General features: G+C 39.2%; 3 protein-coding genes across 4 annotated transcripts in view; 2 read left to right on the forward strand and 1 right to left on the reverse strand.

Moving 5' to 3' along the window:
- The first annotated feature begins 5,104 nt into the window (after positions 1-5,104).
- On the forward strand, positions 5,105-9,395 carry LOC126375218 (uncharacterized). The gene is made up of 5 exons (XM_050022116.1): positions 5,105-5,307; positions 5,550-5,887; positions 7,065-7,226; positions 7,978-8,110; positions 8,436-9,395. Exons 2-5 carry the CDS (start codon positions 5,608-5,610, stop codon positions 8,560-8,562), a joined length of 702 nt encoding a protein of 233 aa, XP_049878073.1. The 5' UTR covers positions 5,105-5,307; positions 5,550-5,607; the 3' UTR covers positions 8,563-9,395.
- A 484-nt stretch (positions 9,396-9,879) lies between these two features.
- On the reverse strand, positions 9,880-15,935 carry LOC126375221 (uncharacterized). Its single transcript, XM_050022119.1, has 5 exons — positions 15,779-15,935; positions 13,376-13,503; positions 12,759-12,914; positions 10,401-10,476; positions 9,880-10,031 (listed from the first exon to the last, which is right to left on the reverse strand). Exons 1-5 carry the CDS (start codon positions 15,933-15,935, stop codon positions 9,916-9,918), a joined length of 633 nt encoding a protein of 210 aa, XP_049878076.1. The 3' UTR covers positions 9,880-9,915.
- Positions 15,936-20,808: 4,873 nt separating this feature from the next.
- The window catches only part of LOC126375191 (papilin), a 146,680-nt gene continuing 142,397 nt past the window's right edge, over positions 20,809-25,091 (forward strand). For both annotated transcript variants that reach the window (XM_050022061.1, XM_050022062.1), the window contains exon 1: positions 20,809-21,022. In XM_050022061.1, the coding sequence (XP_049878018.1) occupies positions 21,003-21,022 (20 nt within the window). In that variant the 5' untranslated portion in view covers positions 20,809-21,002. The remainder of the gene's footprint in view (positions 21,023-25,091) is intronic.

The following is a 25,091-nucleotide window of genomic DNA, read 5'->3' on the forward strand; positions in this document are numbered from 1 at the left end:
TTGGACTTTTGCAGCTTATCGTACGTTCTACTTTTTTCGTTACGATGTCACTAACACCCTGTATAATGCATAATCTCTGCTAATTAGTCAACTTTGTTTTATAGTTATCAATGTGCAATTTTATACGATGTGTTAATGTGCAAGCAACAACAAAACCATTATAGACGGCGATAAAGCTCATCACTTATCACGTTGGTCTAACACAAATCTTGGTGGATTGTGGGTACTTAGTTCATCTTGCGATGGATGCCTCTGACTACCCCAATCGGGTTAAGTTGTGAGGTTATGTTATGTGTAAATACTTTGTCGTATAAAGTAATAAAATGTCTGTATTCTCACTCCCTCCTACCTCCCCCCTCTCCCTCCCTTCCCCCTCTCCTTCTTCCTCTCCCTCTGTCTTTTTACCTTTGTATAATAACTCTAGGGATGGTATTAATAAACTAATGTCAGCTGAGACTGCCTTCAAGATCATGCTAAAGAAATTGCTGCATGAGCAATAAGGCCGCCTGTTGTGCTTTCCTGTATATGTTGTCCTTATCCCTGTATTTTGTGTCCATTGTGCTCAATAAAGTATTTTATCTATCTATCTAAAGTCATTATATAAGAACTAACTACTGATGTAACTTTAATTTTCTTTAACCCACTTACTCCTGAATTAACTTTTTTCGTACGATCTGTGTGAAATTTAGAATACGTGTTGCTGTAACGATAAGAAACAAGTAAAAAAATTGAAAAAAAAAAATTTCTTTTCCAGAAAAGCCGGAAAATGCCGTGTCGTAAAAGACACAGTAGGAAAATGTATTACCATAATCTTCGACTACGTCGATTTTCTTAGATATTGTGATGAATAAATAATTCAATAATAAAATGCACATCCAGTACTACAAAAGGTTATATTTAATTTTCATTTAAAAATATTACTTATTAGGGGTGTGATAACCTTCAAAACATTTTTTGGATGTAATGTTACGTTACATTTCATACAAAAAAAATTGGCACTCTTGTGGCAGAAGCCACACCGCAGCCGCTCCTCCCTGTATTTCACTAAATTACCATTGTGGTTATATTGTAATACCCCAGCAATACTTTGTGATGGTCGCCCACCCCTATGGCTGTCAGGTTTTTTGTTTATCTCAAGGAGACTTACAGTAATATTCCTCCGAAATTTCAAATGATCCAACATTCCTCCATTTTGCTTGTATAACTGCCAAGCGTTATGTGTGGTCATGTCCAGACAGTGACTGATAAGCGAAAAGTACCATTTTTTTCCACGAATACTAGTTCTGTACAGCCCGATGTTCTGATCTGAACGGTCAACACCGCCCATATTTTCATTATAAGCCTTTATTAGAGCTGGTTGGTCTACTGATATGTACTTTTTTTTGTTGCTGAGAAAAGCGTTTCACTTTATTGACAGGCAATACTTTTACCGCATTTGAGGCTACAGTGACAACACTGTTATCATTCCATTTGCACACTGCAATGTATTCAGCTCTTGTGGATTTATATTTATATGTGCCACGCTCAGTTTTTTGCAACACCTTGTTTGGGGGCAAAGGACATTTAGACAACCTATTCTCTCGAACTGTTCCTGTAGCTTTTAGACCACGCTGTCGAAGTTCATCAAGAAGTGGTATGGACGTAAATTGTCAAAAAAAAGATGAAAAGGAACTTCTGAGTCAATTTTCTTCAGCTCGTCCGCATACTGCAATACCACACTAGCACCCAACCCTAAACTTTTATATTCATTTTCAACATTTCCTTTCTGTCCCTGATATGCCTGGAACCAGATACCGTAACCGAGACGCGTTGCTCCTACCCAAAATTTGTAACCCCATCGAATGGGTTTGCCTCGAATGAATTGTTTACATGGGTGCCCGCCGTAATATGGTACCATGGCTTCGTCAATGCTGTGACATTCTTGAAACGGTGCAAACTTCAAAAAATTGGCATTCAGCAGATCGAAAAGCGGTCTCAATTTTGAGAACTTATCATTCAAGTCCAATTGAGTATTATCGCAGCAGTGAATGTTTGCCATTATAAAATTGAACCTGTCTCTGGACATTGCAGAAAACACAATAGGTACGCCACAATCTGAAGTGTTTTCCCAATACATGCTTCTCCTTGGTACCACCATATAACCACTAAAAAGTAAGATTCCTAAGAAGCATTTTATCTCACTAGAAGTAATGTTACCCTCTTTATTTCTCTGCGTCACATATAAGTTTGTATATTTGACTATCATTTCTATTACAGGTCTGTCAAACATACAATCAAAGTAATCAATAGGTTTCATGTCATTGACTGGACCTTGTATATTCTGTCATTCACTGTGTATCGGCCTATTATCCCTGGACATCCATGAATAGTTTTTATTTTTGAAATTTGTCGTAGTAGGAACACTTCTTGAAGTAGATGGAATTGGTTCGGCGCGTTGTCTTTTGGCAAGTTCTGACATAGGCAAATCGTCATTATCACTATAATCGGAGGAGTCCTCACGCTGAATTTCAGCAGGTGCTCGGAGTTGCGACCCGGGAATATTTTGAAGTAAAACTACGTCTTCATCGCCAGAATCTTCGTCAGTAACTTCAGCATTGCAATTTTCAGGTGGCATGATGATGATGGAATCAGGAACTTCCTCCTCATCGTTTTGCTCTAATTCTACTATAATATCGTTCAAAGTCAGCGGTTTTATATACTTCCTAAAACAAAAACAAAACAAATATATAAGCACCACTCCACAGTAGCACATTGTCCTACTGTCTCTTATACGGAACGGTGGAAACAAATGCAAAATATTCTAAGAAAATAAACGAACATAACCTTTCTTTTTGTAATTTTGAAGTGTTTCTAAACCCAATAATCGGTAACTTTGTCATTCAGATAAATAGACTAGTAATATCACAATGTAAACTTACCTTGTTTTATTCATTTCTAAAATCACTAATTTGAATAATATATTACACAAAAGAAATAAACTGCAGGCCACGTTTATTACTTTGTAATGACTAACAATGGTCTGGTAAGCAAATCGCTAAGTCAAGTTTTTTTGTAAATACCCTCATATTTTTTTATTTTTTTTATTTAGTTACTGTATCGTATACGACACAGTAGGAGCAAGTGGGTTAATGTTTTATTATATAAGCTGTTGGTGTACCTTATAAATGAATAAACTGTTACATTGACGTGATCTTGAGGGCAGCCTCGAAGCTGAGATTAGTTTATTAATACCACCCTAGGAGATGTCTAAAGTGTAAAAACACTAGTGTCTTAAAATGCATTTCACGATCTTACCTACCTAAAGCCTTAGATTAAGTTAAGGGCTGTGCTTAAAGCATATATATAACAGTATTTAAGTAATTATTTATTTACTTACTTAATAAACGAAAATAAATTGGCATTTGAATATTTGGACGTTTTTGTTGTTCTTTATCCAGTATATTCATATATTTCCCTCTAGATTTAGACCAAAAATATTTATTAAATATAAAAAAATATTATTATATAAAAAAATCTTATTATTATTTTATTTATTAAAAAATATTTTTAATTTTTGATTGATTTACTATAATATTATTTATTGTACACATACTTTATTAAAATACAATACTAATAAATTGACAGTTATTAATCATATAACATACTAAACTCCCACCAAAACACCTTTTTGCTGGCTCTAGCTAGAACATCATTAATTTAAGAGCCGCGCTCTTGTCGGTGCAGCATTGTCCATGCTACTTTTAGGGAAAAATAGGGCACTGGTTTCCCTCTTGCCTTCCGCCCCGCAGTACAGTCATGAGCAATACCTATCATTTACCCACTTTAGAACCCTGTCGCACTATCACTTGACGTTTAATAAGACTTACGGTTAATTTGTCAAAAAAGTTAATGTGATATGCTTTCAAAGTGTGTACATATTAGTACTCGTGACCGTAATCTGCCGTGACGCAAGTGAAATGGCGCCCAGAGCTAGAACATCACCGATTGAGAAATTGGTCGGTGTACTGCGGAACGGAAGGCGATTGGGGCAACCACCGTTCTACACGCCCTATAATGGAGTAATGAAGGCGATTACTCCACCGACAAGAGCGCAGCTCTTAAATAAAGAGAGAGAGAGAATCTCCCAGAATCCTTAATGGAGTGGGCAGAGTCATATGTAGGTAATCAAAGAAAGCTTGCAACGACAAATAACACGCGAGCATGAAGAGCCTCATAGTAAAAACCATGGTATAAGAAGACCAAGAGAGTCTTATACCGTGTTCCCCTCATTCAGCGCTTATCGCTATCGACCCACTAGGGTCGATAAATTCTTTCAAATATTTTTCCTCTCAGACGACGCCCTGAGCCGAGGTTCGCGGCCAACTGAGCACCCTCAGGTCTGTTGTCTTAAGCGTTGTACTTGTCCGGCCAAGTAGTTAATGCCATCTGCGGCAGATCTACAATAAGTCACGTCAAAAAAATTAAAAAATCTTGTACCATGGTGAAAACCTCGTAAGCGCATTTTTGAAAAGGCAAGTTAGTTTCAATCTAGGTAAAAATCTAGTAATCAAAATGTTTCACCGGAATGAAATTAATTGAAATAAATCTAGTGCTGGAATCGTTATGGTGACAAGGCATCAGCCTAACGCCCATAACAGTAGTCCATCATATTGAAAATGCAAACCCATTGTCGGATTAAAACTTCTAACTTTTACTTCTTACAACAACGAACTGCAAAACACGGGAACTGTCTGCCGTCGTCTGTTTTTCCAACTCTTTACAATCTGGGAGTTTTCAAGGCTAGAGTGAATACGAATTTGCTAGTTAAGTGTTATCCACCCTAGACCACATCGTCACATACCATCAGGTGAGATTGTGGTCAAACGCAAGCCTATTTTATTAAAAAAAAAAAACAATCTCGTAGACCCACCTCAAAGATTTCGAATTATCATTCGTAAGGCGACAACAAAATGACACATATTGTAATACGAAAACAAACAACTCTACAGGTGCCAAGACAAAAGCTTTTGAAAACTAAAAACTGTGGCAGAACACTTGTATACACAAGTTTGATCATATATGCATGACAATAGGCCTTCGTGGGGCTGACGCAGTCCTAAGGTGCTGCACGTGAGGGAAGCACGAAAAATTCTCAAATTCTTTACAATTAGAAAGTAAATTCAGTGTAACAAGTAGATATTTTTATACAAAAAGTGCCGTTTTCATAAAGTAATTTTGAAGGTAGTTGTATTCTTAGAGTGTTGGACTAAACAGTTGGTACCAACCGTACCGTCAAAAGCGACAGTTCGAAAACGAGTAAATAACAAAGTAAGTTAATAATTGTTTCTTATTAGACATTGATGAGTCACCAATCGCCATATTAAAGTGAAAACGTATAAAAACCACGTAAGCGCATTTAAAAAAAAAACACGTTCCGATATGATTTTAATATGAATTTTGCGATGGAAAATTTCACTTGATATCAACTCAGAATCATGGTCTGAGTCATCCCCCTCAGTATTCGTTACGATGCTACTAACAACCTGTATAAGTACACATTTATCTTACAGGCAAACGGAAACCAAATTCATTGCATGGCAGCCATAATCCTTTCTTAATAAATTAAACATGTACAATCAATACGACGATGAAGCCCCAATACCGTTAATCGCAAACTATACAGTAGTCAAAGAAGATGACCAAGAAACAGAAGAGAAAAGAGAAGAAGACAGAGTAATTCTAGAAATTGGCAGGCAAGACGATAAGCCTAAGGAAGAACACACCTTCTCCCACAAGAAGTATGATAAGACCATATCGCATCACAGGACTTATGTGCTAGAAGATTACTCTGAACCGAGAAGAGTCAATTACTTCAGGCCGCATGAATTGGATACTCCTGCGTCGGAAGGTAAACCTTTGAAATTCATTTATTGTAATAAATAGTAAGTTAATATTTAATGTTAATATGATTGTCCGAAAAAGTACGATGATTCCGTGCTTCGGAGGTAAAGCTGTTGGTCGCCGATATTAGCCGTAAAAACAGCAGTACCAACCGCGCAGTGGAGCAGCGTGGTGGAGTATATTAGATACCCCCTCCAGTTTATTGAGGGGAGGCCTGTGCCCAGCAGTGGGACGTACATGGGTTGTTTATGATCGCGCCCGCCATCTCTTTCTCGACTAGGTATTGTTAAAGTATTGTCGAACGAAACACAATACCTAAAACAAAATCAAAAAGTTTTGAAAATTGAATTGTGCACTTTTCACTAACACAGTTTACCATTATTGACGGCGATACGGCTCACCAATTTATATCGTCTAACAGAAAGATCGGTGAGGTGTGGGTACTTTGGTCATCTTGCGATGGATGCCTCTGACTACCCCAATGGGGATATAGTCGTGAGCGTATGTTATGTTGTGTTGATATTATTTCGCATAAATTTCCAGTCATAGAGAGTCTGTCTCATCTAGTCTCGATCTGCGTGTCCTCTACGAATGAAAATGTATAGAGTAGACATAAGCACAACATAAGTTGAGGAAATGCCATATAAGCGTCAGCTTAGCGTTAACAATAATAAAACCATTTACGTATACACCTAGGAACATTTTTTTTTTTTTTTTTTTTTAATAATAAATAATAAATAAAAAAATTATTCATCATCTTCTACAAAACTATGTAGTATACAATTATATAAGTTTTTTGAGCGTTATAAACAAGGTTTTTCCTACCTCCTAAACTAGGTCAACCTGTATTTTAGGAGGCAGAATTCATACATTGATGTATACCTAATTGTTACTTTACCTAGGACCACATTAAGGCCTAACCTATGAATGACTTAAGTCAATGGATTTCAAGGACATATTTTGGTCAACTTTTCTTGCATTTCAACAACAGGTTCAGTCCAAGTCGGCTTCATTCGGTAATGAAAAATAATTATTCCAGTATTTTACAATAACAAAATTGTGCTTCCAGTAAGCAATTTGATATGCTCGTATTGGGAGTGACTACGCAGTTTCCGAGGTTACGATTTATCAGTTATGCCAAGTTTCTTACCAGTCTTCTTACTCCCTCGAAACGTCCCACCCAGGTGGCAGGTTCTACGATCAAGAGTACAGAGAGACCCCGGCGCGGGTGCTCGAGGGTACCAACTCCGAGTCCTCGCTGGAGTACCATGATCACCAGGAACACAAAGGCAGTGACGACCAGGATGCCCTCGGCTGGAAGGAACGAGCTATGCAGTTGGAAAAAGGTAACGGTTAAACCACATTCGTCAGAACCTCATCGCAATTTCCTGTGCTTTTATCCTTTTCTGTTATCCAGAAACGTCATTTGCTAGAGCGAGAGAGAACGACAGCACGCTATCGCCTCGCCGATTTTGCCGCGTGCAGTCGCTCTCTCTCGCTTTATAATGATGATAGAAGCATAGGAAAGTGCGATGTGGTGTTACCAGATTTGGATCAGTCCTTAATAAGACTAAATGCAGAGTAGGCAAAGCGGGACCGGAACAAATTGCCGGCTCTGTGTGCAGCGATCTTCATAATACTAGGTTCATCACGCTCGTAATCCATAATGGGGTGGGCAGAGCCACGAGTTATCAAAAAAACAACTTGCAGCGGCTTTTGATACATTCTAACACGGATTTGGTTAGATTATGGCTGGTTACCTGATCACCTGACCATCGTGGGTTCATTATGTTAGAAAGAAAGGTGAATCCCTCTGTCGGTTTTGACGACATACCCGGGAAGATAAGCAGCTATGTTTGTGCCCATTTGGGCATGATAAACTTCGGCTCAGGGCGCAAAGGTATTATTATATGAAAGAATTAATCGAACCTAGTGGGCCGATATCCACAAGCGCTGAATGAAGGAAATCGTCGACCACGCCGGTGAGGTTGTTACCGGGGTGCTTTTTGCTCGTTTCCAGTCCAGCGTATAAGGAATACCATTATCGGCACAGATTGTCGATCATTTTGTGTCCTACCTAGTATGTTTTATTCTCAGAGTACAAGAAGACAGCATGTGACCGCGAGCGCACACGCATGCGCGATATGAACCGCGCTTTCGACCTGCTCCGCTCGAAGCTGCCCGTCACCAAGCCCTCCAAGAAGAAATACTCCAAGATAGAGTGCCTCAGGTAACGAAACACCCTAGACACTTCATACAAAACACCTCGTTTTGCACAGACACTACACAGACGTTGTCTTACCCATTCCCATTTGTTCTATAGAACTGACGTCACTGGGATAAATAAGAAAAAACATATCTCAAGTTTTCCATAGACTCAAATAGTTCTATAGAACAAGATAACAAGACTCCTTAGTGATTTGATTATCAACTGGCTACTTGAAAATGTTTTCCGGCCAAGTAGGTAATGCCATCTGTGGCAAATCTACAATACGTCAAAAAAAAAAAAAAAAACACCACACTTAATTTTATAAAAATACGCCTGTAATTTTCAGGATAGCAATATGTTACATCAGACACTTGGAGTACATGCTAGCGGGAGGCGCTCCGGACGACAACCCGGCCGTCTTCGAACTTCACGCCTCCGACATGCGGAGGAGGCAGCACAGATATTCACAGTAACATATCGAACTAAACATTTGAAACTTACACGGTACATAGGTACAAGTGTCTTGTGAACTTTGTGAAGAAGTAGGTAGGTACGTTGAGTATTACTAAGTTGCCTGAAAGAAATTGCTATTTAGTAATAAGGCCGCCTATTGTACTCTTTCCATTTGTCTTTTGTTTTGTATTTCTCTATTTCCAGTGTGTACAATAAAGTATTTGTTATGTTATTCTTACGAGTACGGTCCCGAGTACTAATATGTATAGTATACACTTAGACACCATGTCCCATTAATTTTTTTGACAAATTAAACCATAAGTCTCGTTAGATGTCAAATATGATAATGCGACAGGGTTCTAAAGTGGGTACATGATATTGCTCGTGACTGTACATGCTCGTGTAATTTGAATGCAATTTTGATTCATAAGAAATAAGCGGCCATATTGTGCAATAGTAGTGTCTGCAAGGATAAGGAATATTTCCAAAAGAAGACAGATAAAAAAATATTAAAAATAAATAAAATAAAAATAAAAATCATTTATTTTTACATAGGTTTTGCGCCTCTACTACCGGGAAGGTTATCCTGTGTTTCAAAATGGGTACTTTCCTGGAAATGGGAAATCAGAATCATTTATTCAACACAATTATCATGGATAAACTTGTTGAAGGTCAATGTAACATTTTTGAATTTACGTCATTTCGCAAGGTGTTATGGCTGATGAGAAGAAATGACAAGAAACTGCAACAGCAACACATCTTTTAAATCAATGAGGGTACATTACAAGTTATTGGGACATCAGTGTTCATGATGATGTAATTGGGAACTTATTCAGAAAGAAATAAAACAGTAAGAAGATTTTTTGATTTTATTAACGGGTTTTTCTTGTAAACATAAAAACAAAGTTTCCAGCTATGTTTCTTTCTTGTTTTATGATATAATTTTATGGTTTCCTATTACTTTTTGGACCTACGCTTGAAAAGGCTTATATCATCAAATACTTTATAATATGTTTAAATTTGATGCTGTGCATTTTCAAATTACCGTAGGGTTTTCAACATTATAAATTACGGATTTACAATCTATGAATCAATTTAGACTAGTAATTATTTGCATTCGTATACTAAAGCATAGAGTCGGCTTCATTTCTTTACTCTTTTAAGAAATGGGGAATACGAATAGAGACTATGTGAATTATTAATTAATAATTCGTCGTACTATCATAGCATAAGATTATAATAGGAAATACCTTTTCGGGTATCGAATGGCTATAATTTTAGTAAATATATGATAGCAAGTAGCGGCGAGGGGCGAGGGGGGGTTATTATAGATAATTTTATACTTATGCTCTTATAAATGGAGTGCAATGAGTTTATATGCTCTTTTTTCTAATTTTCCGCTCCTTAGCCTCCTCAAGATCTTTCTGCTCGAGAGCTTTGAGGTAGTTGGTGTACATACACTTGAGGATCGTCGGGAACTTGACAACGCCTGCAATAAAAAAAAAATCGAAATATATAATAGGTGTAAATATTTCGAAACTCATAGTGGGCAGAGAGAGGAGAGAGCCCCGAGTAGTCGACACACCTTACAGCCACTTTTGATACGAAGATTTTTTTTTTAATTTTTTGCTAGGCACTTGCGACCAGTCGTGCGACCATAAGCAGGTGTTTTAGAGTGTATAAATGTATGTGGATATAATCCTATAATTACATGGTCACCGTTTCTCTCATCTATGTCAATAGAATGTTCTTTATTTTGAGTCTGCTTCTGGTGTTACCAAGAAGATGGGATGTGCCACGAGATATCAATAATTATCTATGATCCGAAAATTATATTCTAATTTTAAATGTTATTTACCGGCAAATATGGTGGTCACGAGTTCCTTATAAATCGCATATAATGGCGCTATGAGGCTGTCTGTTGTTTCCTTAACCTGTGGAAAAAATAATTCTTTAAATAAAAATACGCAATAACTGATGGACGGATACATATCGTCGCCGCCATAGAAAAAAACACGTAAACTCCTTTTTTAAAATTACATTCCGATTATTATTTTTTTAACCAAACTTCGCAATAGACAAACTAGTTTCAATGGGTACGTTTGGGTACGATTTTCCCGGTATGAAATGAAAAAAAAAAATCAATTTTGTTGAAAAAAATTACATCACAATGTGATTTTTACTATAAGGTGACGATATAAAAGTGTAAGGTTTTTGCGGTTCAGTATAAATGCAACTCTATTAGATCACTTGTAAGTCCATATTTGTCGATCACATAGCCAATATTAATGGTAAAGTAGGTAATGAATTATTTTTCTCTAGTTTTTCATTCGGGCAGTATAAATAACATAACCATCGTTCGATAAAAGCTAAACTTGATTTTCATATTCCATTAAAAGCGTCAATTTATCATAATTTTAATAACGCTGTCAATGATATGACCCAATTATACCAGGACTTTATCAACGGAGGAAGTTGTTCCCGCCGTGAACTGTAGGCGGTTGTACTCCTCCACCAGCCTCTGTAGACCCCTCGCCCTCTGCCATCAGCTCATAAACAGGTTCTAGAGGGGGAGTGAAGCGGAATGCCAGGGGTCTATGATATTGGTCGACTAATTTTGATACTATCATACATACGAGTAGCGCCGTAACGCATATCCTGACTTTGGCCTTCAGTATTTAGCAAAGACCTAATTCGATTACAATATTATTGTTATGTTATTAAATTAATTATTAACGAATTGTTTAATGCAAGTAAATAAGATTAAATATGGCCAAATATTTTTAGATTCATATGTTTTACCCGTATTTACTTAGTCTAGAGGGAACAGGCATAACCTTAGTCCCCAACAGCCCCATAAGTATGATAAAGGATACCTTTATGATAATACAATATGTGATGGAAATTAGACAAGGTTTAATTTTCCATGCAACTAAGTCCTTGCAATCCTTTTCATTAATAAAAGCAACAATTTTACAAATAAGTACGTCAATAATAAAAAGTGAAAGAATAGCTTCAGCTAGGTAACCGCGCCTCTCTACTGTTTTAAACTTTGTTTGAGCATGGGATTGAATGAAATTCCCGACATCGTTGTGTGCAAGGTAATAAGCATTCATCGGAACGAATGGAACAATGTGCAAGAACGGCGTCCCTCGTATGTAAGTGACGTGTAGGTACCAGGCACGCATAGCTACAGGGCTACCTGTGATCGATTCACAAACACACACTTAACGGAATATCGAAACTCCCCCGACTAGTATCGACTGAGTAGCATACACACACTGGGAGCGCAGTACTCATAACTGGTCGCGTTATTCTCTCACTCGCACGACCTTTCAGTCGCTTTCACTTTCATACAAAACTGTAAAGTGACTGAAAAGCGCAGACTCCGTAAATCTTGAGATAGACAGATAGAGCCGTTTCATCGTAGTTTGCGGCTGAAGGAAGCAATTCGCGAAGGGTTGTTGGAGCGGACAGACGTTTGCCAGTCCGAGCCACTTCCGATGCGAATAGCCCAGTGCTCTTTGAGATAGAGCCTCTGAATACCAGGAGTTCATACGTTGTATGGAGCTATAAATAACAGTTGGCGGAATGTAGAGTTGGATGCTTGTTCTACGAGTCTACGACATTGCTGATAGCAATATATTAAATTGTAATTATAATTAATTATTAATTATTGTTATTTTTTTATTTTAATGTATCTAAGTAAGTACTTAATAATTTGAAAATTATGTATAACATATTTACCAGACATAAAATGATTACCCCACCAGTAATCTATACGTATGGAAATTATAAGTAAGTACTTAATAATTTGAAAATTATGTATAACATATTTACCAGACATAAAATGATTACCCCACCAGTAATCTATACGTATGGAAATTAATACTTGAACTATTTTTTGTTTAATTGCGTTTTATTTCATAACTTTGCCTTTTAGGTCTATCTATATTCATATACTCGTAAAATGGTACTTATTAGGTGTTCTATTTGCCCCAACGAAATACCTTTCTATTGTTACCACCGTAGGTTCCCACCGACAACGGTAATACCGGTAACCTTAGCGACCGACAACTGGTGACGTAACTACAAATACTAGGATCACATGAGTTCTTAGGAGGTTGAAATTGGAATAGCTAGGCAAAGAGGGAGCGGGTGTTACGTTGAGAATTGTGTGCTATGTTAGTAGGAATAAGGTTTATTTGTGTCTTACGATAACTTTGCCGCATTTGTCGAAGTTCGGGGGGCGTCGCGTGTTGAAGCTGCGCATGTACTCCTGCCAGCGCCTCGCGCACTCGGTCACGTCCTGCTGGTCGCCCCACACTCCCTGGCTGTACGTGAAGTAAACAGCTCCTACCAGGAGGCCAGCCTAGCGAAGAGATCGGTTGACATCACGTTCACGTCTATGACTACTAATAAAGACGAAGCGTTGAGGAGGTCGAATGTAGAATTGTTTGAACATTTTGTTAATGTATCTACTGTAATAATAATAAATTCGTTATTTAATATTTATATAGGTCAGATCTACAATTAAGGAGAGAGAATTTTTTACAAATATACCTGAATAAGCATATTACATTACATATCATAACATAAGCTCACGACTATGTATATCCCAATGGGGTAGTCAGAGGTACATCCGTTGCAAGATGAACTAAGTACCCACACCTCACCGAGCTTTCTGTTAGACCATTATGATAAGTGGTGAGCTGTATAGCCGTCTATAATGGCCGAGCCAACTATGTTAGTGAAAACATTTAAGATAAATTAATAAGTCATTGTGTTTGTGTTGTGTGGTTATTTGTGTTTTATGTAAATAAAACTACTAACTTTAACAGCATACATAAGTTTGCCATGTCCGATGGGTACATGCGGCAGAGAGATCTTCGGTGGACACGTCCTCAGTTTGTACTCCTCTTTGTTGCATACCCTGATGCAGGTCGGGTTCACTGGCATTTCTGGAAAAAAGACAAAGTAAGAAAAAAAGCACGATGGACACCGTCTCGCTGGGTGCAATTTGTGGCGGGCTTTATTGTAATTTTATTAATAATAGCAGGTTTATTACGTTAAGCCGTTGGTCCCGTCTGTTAGCCGTAAAACACCTTTACCAACCCGTAATGGAGCAGCGTGGTGGAGTATGCTCCATACGGTTGATCGAGGCAGGCCTGTGCCTAGGAGTAGGACGTATATAGGCTGTTTATATTAGGTTACCAGGTACATACCTACCTAACTAAAAAGTTTGGCAAGTTCATTGAAAAACTTTCATGTACTGCTATCACGCATTTCATATTCGTAACAATTTCGATGACCTATTGAACCCTGAACTTACACAATACCTCTGTCTCTCTCAAACCTATCCCTATTAGAGTGCCCTTTCTCTTTTATACGTTGTAATACAAACTTCCTATAATTTTGGTACACCGCCTCCGGTTTCTGTTATCCTGGTATTTGTTACAAATTATGTAATGCCTCTTGGCTCGGAAACTTTTACCAGGCACTTGTTACATAATGGAATATAATTCAGTTTCAGTACTGAAAATGGATGTAAACATTTACCTTTTTAAATGCGCATTTGTTTTTAAACAGCATTTTGTTGAATGGAAAAAGTGAATTACTTAAGTAAAGCGAAGCTATGGGATGATATAATAATATACGAATGGATAATCGTTTGAAGTACCTACCTAACCTGCTTAGCATTTATTTTATGATTCCGTGCTTTGAAAAACATATTCACCGTGCTTATTGACGTCGAAAACACATAACAAACTTTTTTAAATTAAAAATATAATACTCGCATTTGACCACATTCGCACATAATTGAAATTGCCTTCTCGCTACGTCAATACTTATGAATACTTATTGTGTTGTTTTCACATACTTACATGATCATCATACACACATCAAACCATGGAATTCCACTTACTACGACCCTGACACGCCACTTGCGCTTCGTCTACTCTCATCACAGAGTTCATGCATGCTCGCCGGTTTAGAGTACTCTTGATCTGGCCTTTCTTTAAAACCTCCTGGGTCTGATTGGTTTAGGGTACGAGTATGTACGCCTAGAAATTTCGTTACCAACCCTTCCACTTGCACCCGTATTATACCTAAATCGCACACACATTGTCATTACCAAATATAGAAGGAGACAAACGAAAGAATGCCCAGAAAGACTGATTACATTCGTTAAAGAGCCACCAGTGACTCAACAATAAAAGCAGTAGAAAATGGGTCTCTGTGATGTCCAGAAATATATCAAGCTTGCGACAAAGAAAGAGGGTAGACAGATATGTCTGCCCGTAGAAAATTATGGATCTACCTACTCCACTCAATCTCATCAGTCATCCCGTGATCATGGCACTTGCAACAGTGTCGAAATATCGGGAGTTTCATATTCTTACTTTAAACGCGGTAAGAACCCGTTATTATGTGTTTTAATTTTTAATATATCAAGAGTTTTAATATCTAAACAACCCAAGTATGACTAAAAAAAATCTAATATCCTGCTTCCGAATTTTGAGAAAACTAAATATGTAGATTGATTGAGGGGTATCTTTTCACGGTGTAAAATGGGGGTACTTATTTATTTTGTGAGGAAATGTTGCCTGGAAGAGAGAACCTAGCAATTATAATTCATAACTCATAATTCATTTATTCGCCTTAAAAATATACGTATATAAGTATGTATTGTACTACGTCCATTTGTCTTTTGTTTTTTTTTATTTCTGCATTTTCTGTGAGTGCAATAAAGTATTATGTTATGTTGATTCGTTTTCCGAATATCCGAAGGCTGGATTATAAATCGCACCCGGATGATTGACAATGGATAATACGGGGTTATCCGAGAAAGGAGGATGAGGAGCTCGGTGGCGTAGCGGTAAACGCGCTCGGTCTGCGATTGTTGAAGTTAAGCAACTTTCGCAAAGGCCGGTCATAGGATGGGTGACCACAAAAAGAAAAGTTTTCATCTCGAGTTCCTCCGTGCTTCGGAAGGCACGTTAAGCTGTTGGTCCCGGCTGCATTAGCAGACGTTAATAACCACCAATCCGCACTCGGCCCGCGTGGTGGTTTAAGGCCCGATCTCCCTATCCATCCATAGGGAAGGCCCGTGCCCCAGCAGTGGGGACGTTAATGGGCTGGTGATGATGAACCCCGTAGAAGTGGCTGTGTATTTGGCCTTCAGGTTTTGTTGTCAACTCCGTAGAAGAAGATTGAGTTTTGATGATGAGTTACCAGGTAGAGAGATGCAGGGGGGCGGCGGAGGGACGCACTTCTCGTATATTTGCATGTTGGGCTTGTGTTGTTGGATATATTTGGCCATGTTGATGGTTCGAGCTGCCTCGCACCTCATCCGGTCCGGTTTCAGGTTAGCACAGTTGTCGTCACACATTGTCACAGATTTTCACACAACACACACAAAAAGAATTGAAAATAGAAAAGCTATGGCTGAGACGAACAATTTGGAAGATTTTGGTCACGACAAAGAAAGTGACAGGGAAATTATGAAATGTAATATGGCAGTTGTATTCTTCTGCGGTAGTTTATGGCTTTTGGAGAGAATAGAAAAAAGTTTGTGTTGAATTTAATGAACTTTCGTTGCAATATTTGGGGGTTTTAGTGTAGCTTTGCTAACATAGAGCGACACGGACCTCAGCTTTTCGAAGAATTAGCTACATAGTTTACCTATATGAATAGCTCCGGCCGAATTATTTTTATTACCTACATTTACTATTATTTGTATATCGTTTCCATGTCTCAGGACTATGAAGTCCTGAACTTTTTGAAGGTGTGCGTGGGGCCGAAGCCAATACATGTAGGCCCCTTATTATTATTATTATGCCAAATCTTAAATATATAAAAGGAGAAACTGACTGACTGACATATCAACGCACAGCCTAAACGGCTAAACGTAGGCACTTGAAATTTGGAAGGGACGTAGCTTAGGTACCGTAGAGGTGCACTAAGAAAGGAATTCCCGGAATTCCCACGGGAACGGGAATTAGCGGGAAAATCCTTTTGTATGAAAAATCTAAACTGCTTAAGTTAGACGCTTGAAATTTGGCATGCAGGTACCTTAGTTAACTTAAAGCTTATTTGCAACAGGATATTGCAAAATTCACACGGAAACGGGAGTTAGCGGGAAAAATAAATTGTATGAAAAAATCTAAACTGCATAAGTTAGATGCTTGAAATTTGATGTGCACTCCCACACACACAAAGATGTCTCTTTTATAACACGTCACGCAGACGAAGTCACGGGCAAAAGCTAGTGATGTATATTTATTATTATCGTAAGTTATTTTAAATAAGACTAACTAGTGAGTTAGTAACTAGTGAGTTAGTGGTAGTAAAGTAGTGACTTTGCAAATATAGTTAAGTACTCAAATTACGTTATTTACCATACCAAGAACCCGTGATAGTCCTGTTCGGAGACCGCGTCACTTATATCTTAGTGCTACGGGTTCGAACCCCGGTTCGGACTCTGAACGACTGAATTTGACTTTGTGAGTTTGGATCATAAATAATTACTATCACGAGGTTTCCAGGATTTGTGCCCGGTTAAAGGCAACAGGCTTGCCCTCTATTACATGGAACATATACATAGCGGCAAGGAGTGGGTGTGTACCTCTACCTACCCCATCGCGGATGCAGGCGTGATGCTGTTACTTACCATTGCCTTTGGTACGCTTCTTTTCCCGCATCTCGCTGCTTAAATCCAATGTTTACTACTAAGTGCATTGAGTTATAAAAACCTTACTGGAATTTCAAAACAAGTACCATATGACTCTCAAATATTTCATCCGTGATTAGGTTGAAGGGCATTTACTAAAAAAAGATGCTAATTGCTAATTTTTAAAATGTTTCAGATCAATTCTCATTGTTGTAGAATGTCATTTGCGTCTTGCATAGCCCTTTAGATATTTGACCACGTGACGAAAAAACAGCCTCCGTGGTCTAGTGGTTAGAGCGTTAGGCTCACGATCTGGAGGTCCGGGTTCGATTCCCGATGGGGACATTGTCGAAATCACTTTCTGAGACTGTCCTTTGTTTGGTAAGGACTTTTCAGGTTTGAATCACCTGATTGTCCGAAAAAGTAAGATGATTCCGTGCTTCGGAGGACACGTTAAGCCGTTGGTCCCGGCAAAAAACACCCCCACCAACCCGCAGTGGAGCAGCGTGGTGGAGTATGCTCCATACCCCCTCCGATTGGTTGAGGGAGGAGGGATACACCGAGGTGCAATTACATCTTCCACAATCCACCCATTATTATTCTGATCAAAATAAAGAGAAGCAATATAGGTAGCAACATTTAATAATTCTATACATAGTGTGATCCAAATATCAAGCAACAATTATTTTTATATGCTCTTGCCATTCTATTTTGGAATAATTATGTAAGTACCCGAGTAATGAGAAAATAGGTATACGCACGGTCACGAGCATTAATATGTATACACTTTGGTACCATGTCACATTAACTTTTTTGACAAATTGAACTGTAAGTCTCACTAAATGTCAAATATGTTAGTGCGACAGTGTCCTAAAGTGGGTACATTATATTGCTCATGATTGTACGTTCAAGCTGTACAACGCCATCTACATTGTTTTTGGTGAACGTAGCCTGGAAAGTCCCTCATTGTAAAAGGGACTGTGTTATATTCACTTTAGACACGTGATTCCAAAGTATAATATTACGCCACATCCGGAGATGATAACCAGCGTGACATGACACATTCTGAAATGTATTTTCGTCCCAGACAATGAGAAAATTGTAACTATTTAATCGATGGCAATATGTAGTATTATTCCTTTCTTTTATATGGGGCCAAGTCATCACCATCATCAGCCCATTAACGTCCACTGCTGGGGCACGGGCCTTCCCTATGGATGGATAGGGAGATCGGGCCTTAAACCATCACGCGGGCCCAGTGCGGATTGATGGTTATTAACGACTGCTAATGTAGCCGGGAGCAACAGTTTAACGTGCCTTCCGAAGCGCTGAGGAGCTCGAGATGAAAACTTTTTTTTGTGGTCACCCATCCTATGACCGGCCTTTGCGAAAGTTGCTTAACTTCGACAATCGCAGACCGAGCGCGTTTACCCCTGCGCCACCGAGCTCCTCCAAGTAGGGCCAAGTATATTGGCTCAACTATGCCTGATGGAAAACACAGAAAAGCCCTAATTGCTGTAGCAACTGAAAAGCAACGCAATGAGTCAGTTTCAAATCAGTTGCGACTAACTGGCCTACTAGATGCTTCTTTCCGCTTCACTTAAAGGACCTCTTGTGGTAAGAAGCCGGCAACCCGTTCTACTTTTTAATGGTGCGGCAGAGATAGGAGTTGCCGAATTTTTTTGTACGCGATAGAATTTCTTCCACGGTAAAGCGGTGGCATCGTTAACCGGCTCGTGTGGTCCTGTGACGGAAGAGGGAATGTGGGATAAGGGCAAACGATTCTTCAGAGCATTCCCCGTAATACAGGCGATAGAAGACGCTCAGAGACGCAACGTCTCTGCGAAGTTCCTTGTTCTAATGATGAATGATGTCCTCACAGACGTATTCGTCGACGCCGAACCCTTAGCTTGTGTTAGCTTGGGCTCTTGCACGAGCGCGGGCGTGACTAGCAAATCCAAATTTAGTTTTGAAAGTCCTGTTGCAAGAAGCACAATAGAGAGTCCCATTTGAGTTATAAGAGTAGTGGTAGGAGGGCTTGGGTCGAGTTTTTCGGATCTGGCGTTTGGCGTGAAGGTCTTCAGCCTGGAGACACAGCCTGTATCCGCCCACTGCTGAGTATAAGCCTTCTCTCTTTCACGTCTCATCTACTGCTTGCCGGCATACTCACAATGCCAGTCGACCATCGGGCTATCTGGCAGGGCGTTAGACGTTGAGACGTAGAGCCGTTGCGCATGTTAGCCCTACATCATTCCGTAATCGCGTTAGTCCAGCTGTTTTCCGGTTTTGCCTTTTTTTTGACGTGACTTATTGTAGATTTGCCGCAGATGGCATTAACTACTTGGCCCGACAAATGGGGAGCGCTGAAGGCTCTCACCCGGTACAACATTTAAGACAACAGGCCTGAGGGTGCCCAGTTAAGCGCGAACCTCGGCTCAGGGCGTCGTCTGAGAGGAATAATATTTGAAAGGATTAATCGACTCTAGTGGGTCGATAGCGATAAGCGCTGAATGAGGGAAATCGTCGACCACGCCGCGCGGGGTCAGTATCGGGGTTCTGAAGTGTTTGGTGTCGCGAGCTGATTGGCTAGAGTAATCGGGTCGTCTGGATCGTATGGTCGTCGGGATTGTATAGTATGATCGTCGGGATCGTATTCCCGTTTTGCCAAGCGTCCGATGGTGCCTAATAACACAGTAACTCGTGTTCAATTCACGCGTCAGGACTTAAAAGTACCTATCTACTTACAAATTAATGAAAAAAATGTGTAGTCCGTGAGTGGGCGGATGTGATAGGCCCACGCTCGCGTCCGCCGTTGCGCAGCCGCAGCTTCCGCGCCTATCCTAGATAACAATTGCGAAACTTTGCCAAATTCCTCTATCGTCAAGGGCCTACTACTAACTGTTCCTGTTTTACCTTCCTATTGATAAACATGCGTCCGTTTGATGCCCCCCCCCCCCCCCCCCCTCTGATAACATGTTCTGTTTGTACGGCAACGCGACGGTTCGAGGATATTTTGTTGTACTTAATCATTATCATCATCATCATCATCTCCTTAGCGTTATCCCTTTTCTCGCATGGTCCGCCTACCTATCCTGAAGATTTGACAGGTCCGAATGTAATGTCATATGTATTTATAGATAGGATAGGAAGTACTTTGTATTAGGGTCATTGGCATTTTGTACTTGATAAAACTGGAATGATTTCCAAGGATACCTAATAAGTCGCATTGTAATTTTGTGAAATTAGGTACCTACTAGCTTTGATTTTGAATTTCGTTGTTTACTTTAGTTAATAGATCTTTAATAATTGAGAAAGTGGATTTAATTTTGTATTTTTTTAAAAGATATGTAGGGGTTCACGTATTTATTGTGGCATAGGTAGTTTTAGGTAGAAAACTTTATTTAAAAAAGTGTTACTTTTATTACTTACCCATATAAAAAGAAAACCAATAAACTGTTAAAAATACAAAAGCTTTTGACATTAAAAGCTCCGGAAGCGCGCTCAGTCAATGAGTGGTGGTTTTCATGAATGGCGCGCGGTGGTGGGGGTCGAGAAGCACGTTCCATGCTCCCGCGCACGCGCTGGAGGCTGTGCGTTTGCGCTGCGCGTTCAGTCGACTTGCAGCCGGTGCCATCGCGCAGACCGTTACCGCGCGCGTCCGTTGCCGCGCCAAATTCAAATTCAGAACTTCAAACTTTATTTTTTATAAAGTGACCAGTGGTGACAGTTCTGTGTTCTTTTTTATATTTTTTAAAAAGGATTCTTGTGTAGCATGCTGCTGTGAAAATGGGGCCTATTAGTATAAGGTACGTAAATTTTGTTTTATTAACTTATTTATAAAGTTTAAAGTGCGTCCGGAGAGATATATAAGAAATTGAACTGTGTAATTAATTTGATAGTAGTTAAAGTGAAACATTGTATTTTTGTTTCGGTTACTATTTATAATTTAAATATTAGCAATTGGATATAGATACTTGACAGATTCGCAGTGGCTTAGCTTCGGTTAGTTATTATCGTAATTAGTAAATACTAACATAAATAATATAGGTATTTACGTTTTTTAAGTACTTACGCGAATAATAATCTTTGACTAAACGTATTATGTACCCACACACCATTTACACGAAAAAGAAAATTTGCAATTACAAATATTATAGGCGTTATAAAATCGACATTGGAATATTTTTTTACTTGAAATTACCAAACGAATGATTAATACATATTTAGTACAAATAAAAATGTAGTGGACATAGGTAGGTACTCGTATATCGGACTAAATTTATCGTTTCCTACCGAATTAAGAATTTCAGGAAATTAATTTTACGGGCAGAATATAAAACAATTGAACGTTTTATGCTTCACGCTTAAGTATGACAGTGAATAGCCTTTGTAAAAAATATTGAAGTCATGAAAGTCGACTAAGTTATTACTAGAGGATATATGTATAAGCTGATGTCGCTTGCTATTTTAGTGTTAGGATACCTGCCGACCTATGTAATGTAGGTAGGTGTAGGTAACGTAATGTGTGTACTGGCCGTTATGGTTTAAGGCTTTATGATTTGATTATAATACAAAAAAAAAAATGGAAGACGTCAGAACTCAGAACTTAGTCATTATAAGTATTCGCTTTGAACGTCGGCTGTTATTCAGCGGACTCGACCAAAGAATCACTACGTTTGAATTCGGCGCCTGTCGAGCTAGACACATTTTTTTTTTCTTCTTTGGAGGTTCAGGCCGTCGGAATAAATATATCCTCCTACCTACTTCACTGCGGCTTTTGGCGATCAGTCCCTACACAATATTAACGCATAGCATCAAACCTATATCCCCTAAAGGGTAGGCACGTAGGCAGAGAACCCGAACCAATGACCCGAGTCAATAAAAAAAAAGTTTCCCAAATTAATCCGACTGGGCATCAAACCATGGACCTCTACAATTGAAGTGCCTAATTGTCTAGCCATTACACTACACAGTTCGTCAAGATAGTGATTAATAAAACGTAACTAACGAGGTGTCAACGAACCCAATGAGCGCACACTTAGCGCGTTGTCTGAAAATTCGCCAAATTACCTACATCGCGCGGCGCCGGCTATGCGCACGCAGCCTACAGACGTATGCAGAAACGACGTAACTCACATTTTCGATATTTTTATAATCATGTTTTAACATGAGTGTTTTAGAATGACTGTTTTTTTTAGTTTTACCATCGGATTGGAAAGTCAGATGGGAGTGTTTTTTATAAAATCAAAACTGTTATACCTTCCGATTTAAAATACATAATTATCATAATACGGTACGTAATTATATGGAGAAAAGAATCTGCGACACTAGAGGCTGGGCCGTGGGACTTCTTTCGTTCCACGGACTACATTTATAACATAAAATATAAACAGCCTATACACGTCCCACTGCTTTGCATAGGCCTCCCCTCAATCAACCGAAGGGGGGTATGGAGCATACTCCACCACGCTGCTCAATTGCGGGTTGGTGGGGGTGTTTTTACGGTTAATAGCCGGGACCAACGGCTTAACGTGCCTTCCGAAGCACGGAATCATCTTACTTTTTCGGACAATCAGATGATTCAAGCGTGAAAAGTCCTTACCAAACAAAGGACAATCTCACAAAGTGATTTCGACAATGTCCCCATCGGGAATCGAACCCGGACCTCTAGTACGTGAGCCTAACGCTCTAACCACGGAGGCTGTTCACCACAAACAAATTATAATAAAAAATACATTGTGGTCATGTGGTTCTCCTGGTTGCTTCTTAAACGGGGATCGCCGGTTCGAACTCCGATACCAATCTTGCACCAATGAGTTATTAAATTGTCTTAAGTGCAGTTTTCACTAATACAATTGTCTCGACCATTATAGACGGCGATACCTATCACCTATCACGTTGGTCTAACAGAAAGCTCGGTGAGGTTAGTTGATCTTGCGACGGATGTACCTCTAACTACCCCAATTCGGATAGAGTCTTAACCTTATGATATGTATTTTATGTTATATTATGATGATGAGTTACGTCCTTCTACTTGCGTCTGCGCATCCATCGACGGGTTCACGCGAATTGTGCGCTTGTTATGTCAGCCGCTAACTTAGGGTTGCTGGTGGCTGAAATATTTAGGTGCATGTGTAAAATCACGCTAGAAATCCTATTAGAGTGGGCTGAGTTACAAGCACTCCTGATATTTGTTCTAATATTTATATTATGACATAGATAGATAGATCATTTATTTGCATAAACACAGTACCACTATCACTACCACTGTACCTACTAACTGACTGTTTTCTCCATAAGTTAGACTGCTAACATCTAATTGGAGTCGGAATTCTATGTTTGTCAAGTGTACACTGGCCCTTATAACACCATTATACTTTATTGCGCCTAAATCAAACACGACTACAATAGCGCCTTATGGCCAAGATCCATCAGCTATAAAAGCTGTTAAGGACGATGATAAAAAGGTTATAATCCTTACAAAGTAACTTAGAGAACTTATGAAGGGTGTTAGTGACATCGTAACGAAAACTTTGAGGGTTGATTCACACCTTGATTCTGAGTTGATATCAAGTAGTTGCGATCATTGCCAGATTTTGCTAACAGAAATCATATCCGAATGTATTTTTTTAAAAGGCGCTTAATGTGATTTTTACTATAAGGCGACGCTACGGCAATGGTGCTAATTCCTGCAGACGCCATCTAATTTTATTTTAAGTTATACCTGTCATTTTCTTATCCGCTGAAAAAGAAAGGGACAGACAATCGACAGGCATAAAAATTATGCAACACACGTCAATTTGAAGCAGTAAATCTGAACACACGTCTAAAAATTTTACATCGGCCAATAACCCGACAGGGTTAAGTAGACAGCACGTCAAATGGATTGCATAGGTACCAGGGAGATGCCTTTTTTAATCGCCCGGATTATTCATTCGTTTTAAAATTAACTTGTTGACAATCATCTCTGTCCCGTTGCTTTTCGGCGGATAAGAAAATGACGGGTATAACTTAAAATAAAATTAAGAGGTGTCTGATGGAATCGGGGCCATATAAAATGGTACTTATACATTAAATATCACCACTAATTTAACAGCCACGCTCTTGTCGGTGTAACATTGTTCATGCTACTTTTTAAGGAAAAATAGGGCAGTGGTTTCCGTCTTGCCTTCCGCCCCGCAGTACTCTGTCTACCGCGAGTGGAATGGAGAGTCGTCTATTCCAAAGCTGTTCTAGTACTCCTGTCTTCCGTCTCTAAATATTACTGAAAGTTATTGCTGCCCTCAGTCAGGTTCCTCTCCTCTGTTCTCTTCTGTCCTGCATTGCCGTACCGATGACGTAGGTACATAAAATATAACATGTGTATAAGTAATACAAATTATGCGTGTTTTATGACACTAAAACATGCCACTATAGGTACGGTCACGAGCATTAATATGTATACACTTTGGTACCGTGTCACCTTAACTTTTTTGACAAATTGAACTGTAAGTCTCACTAAAAGTCAAATATGTTGGCGCGACAGAGTCGTAAAGTGGGTACATTATATTGCTCATGACTGTACAGTCGTATAAATAAGTACTAAATTCCTCAAGTAGTACTTTTAACAACCCTACTAAGAGAAAAGGGGGTGGAGAGGGGAGCGGGATCGTAAACCGCACACGAATCGGTCTGGATGGCCGGCGTCAAAGAGAAAAAAATCGGGCAAGAGCGAGTCGGATTCGCTGAATCACGGTTCTGTAGCGATAAGTTTTCTTCTTCCTTGCGCTATCCCAGTTTAGGTGGGATCGGCTCTCCTCTTTGGCTCTCCTAATTTTGCGGCGCCATGACATTCTGTCTAGGGTTGTCGGGTCGGGTAAATTTTCATTTTTTAGA

The sequence above is a fragment of the Pectinophora gossypiella genome, chromosome 18 (genome assembly GCF_024362695.1).
Source record: "Pectinophora gossypiella chromosome 18, ilPecGoss1.1, whole genome shotgun sequence".
NCBI classification, from domain to species: domain Eukaryota; kingdom Metazoa; phylum Arthropoda; class Insecta; order Lepidoptera; family Gelechiidae; genus Pectinophora; species Pectinophora gossypiella.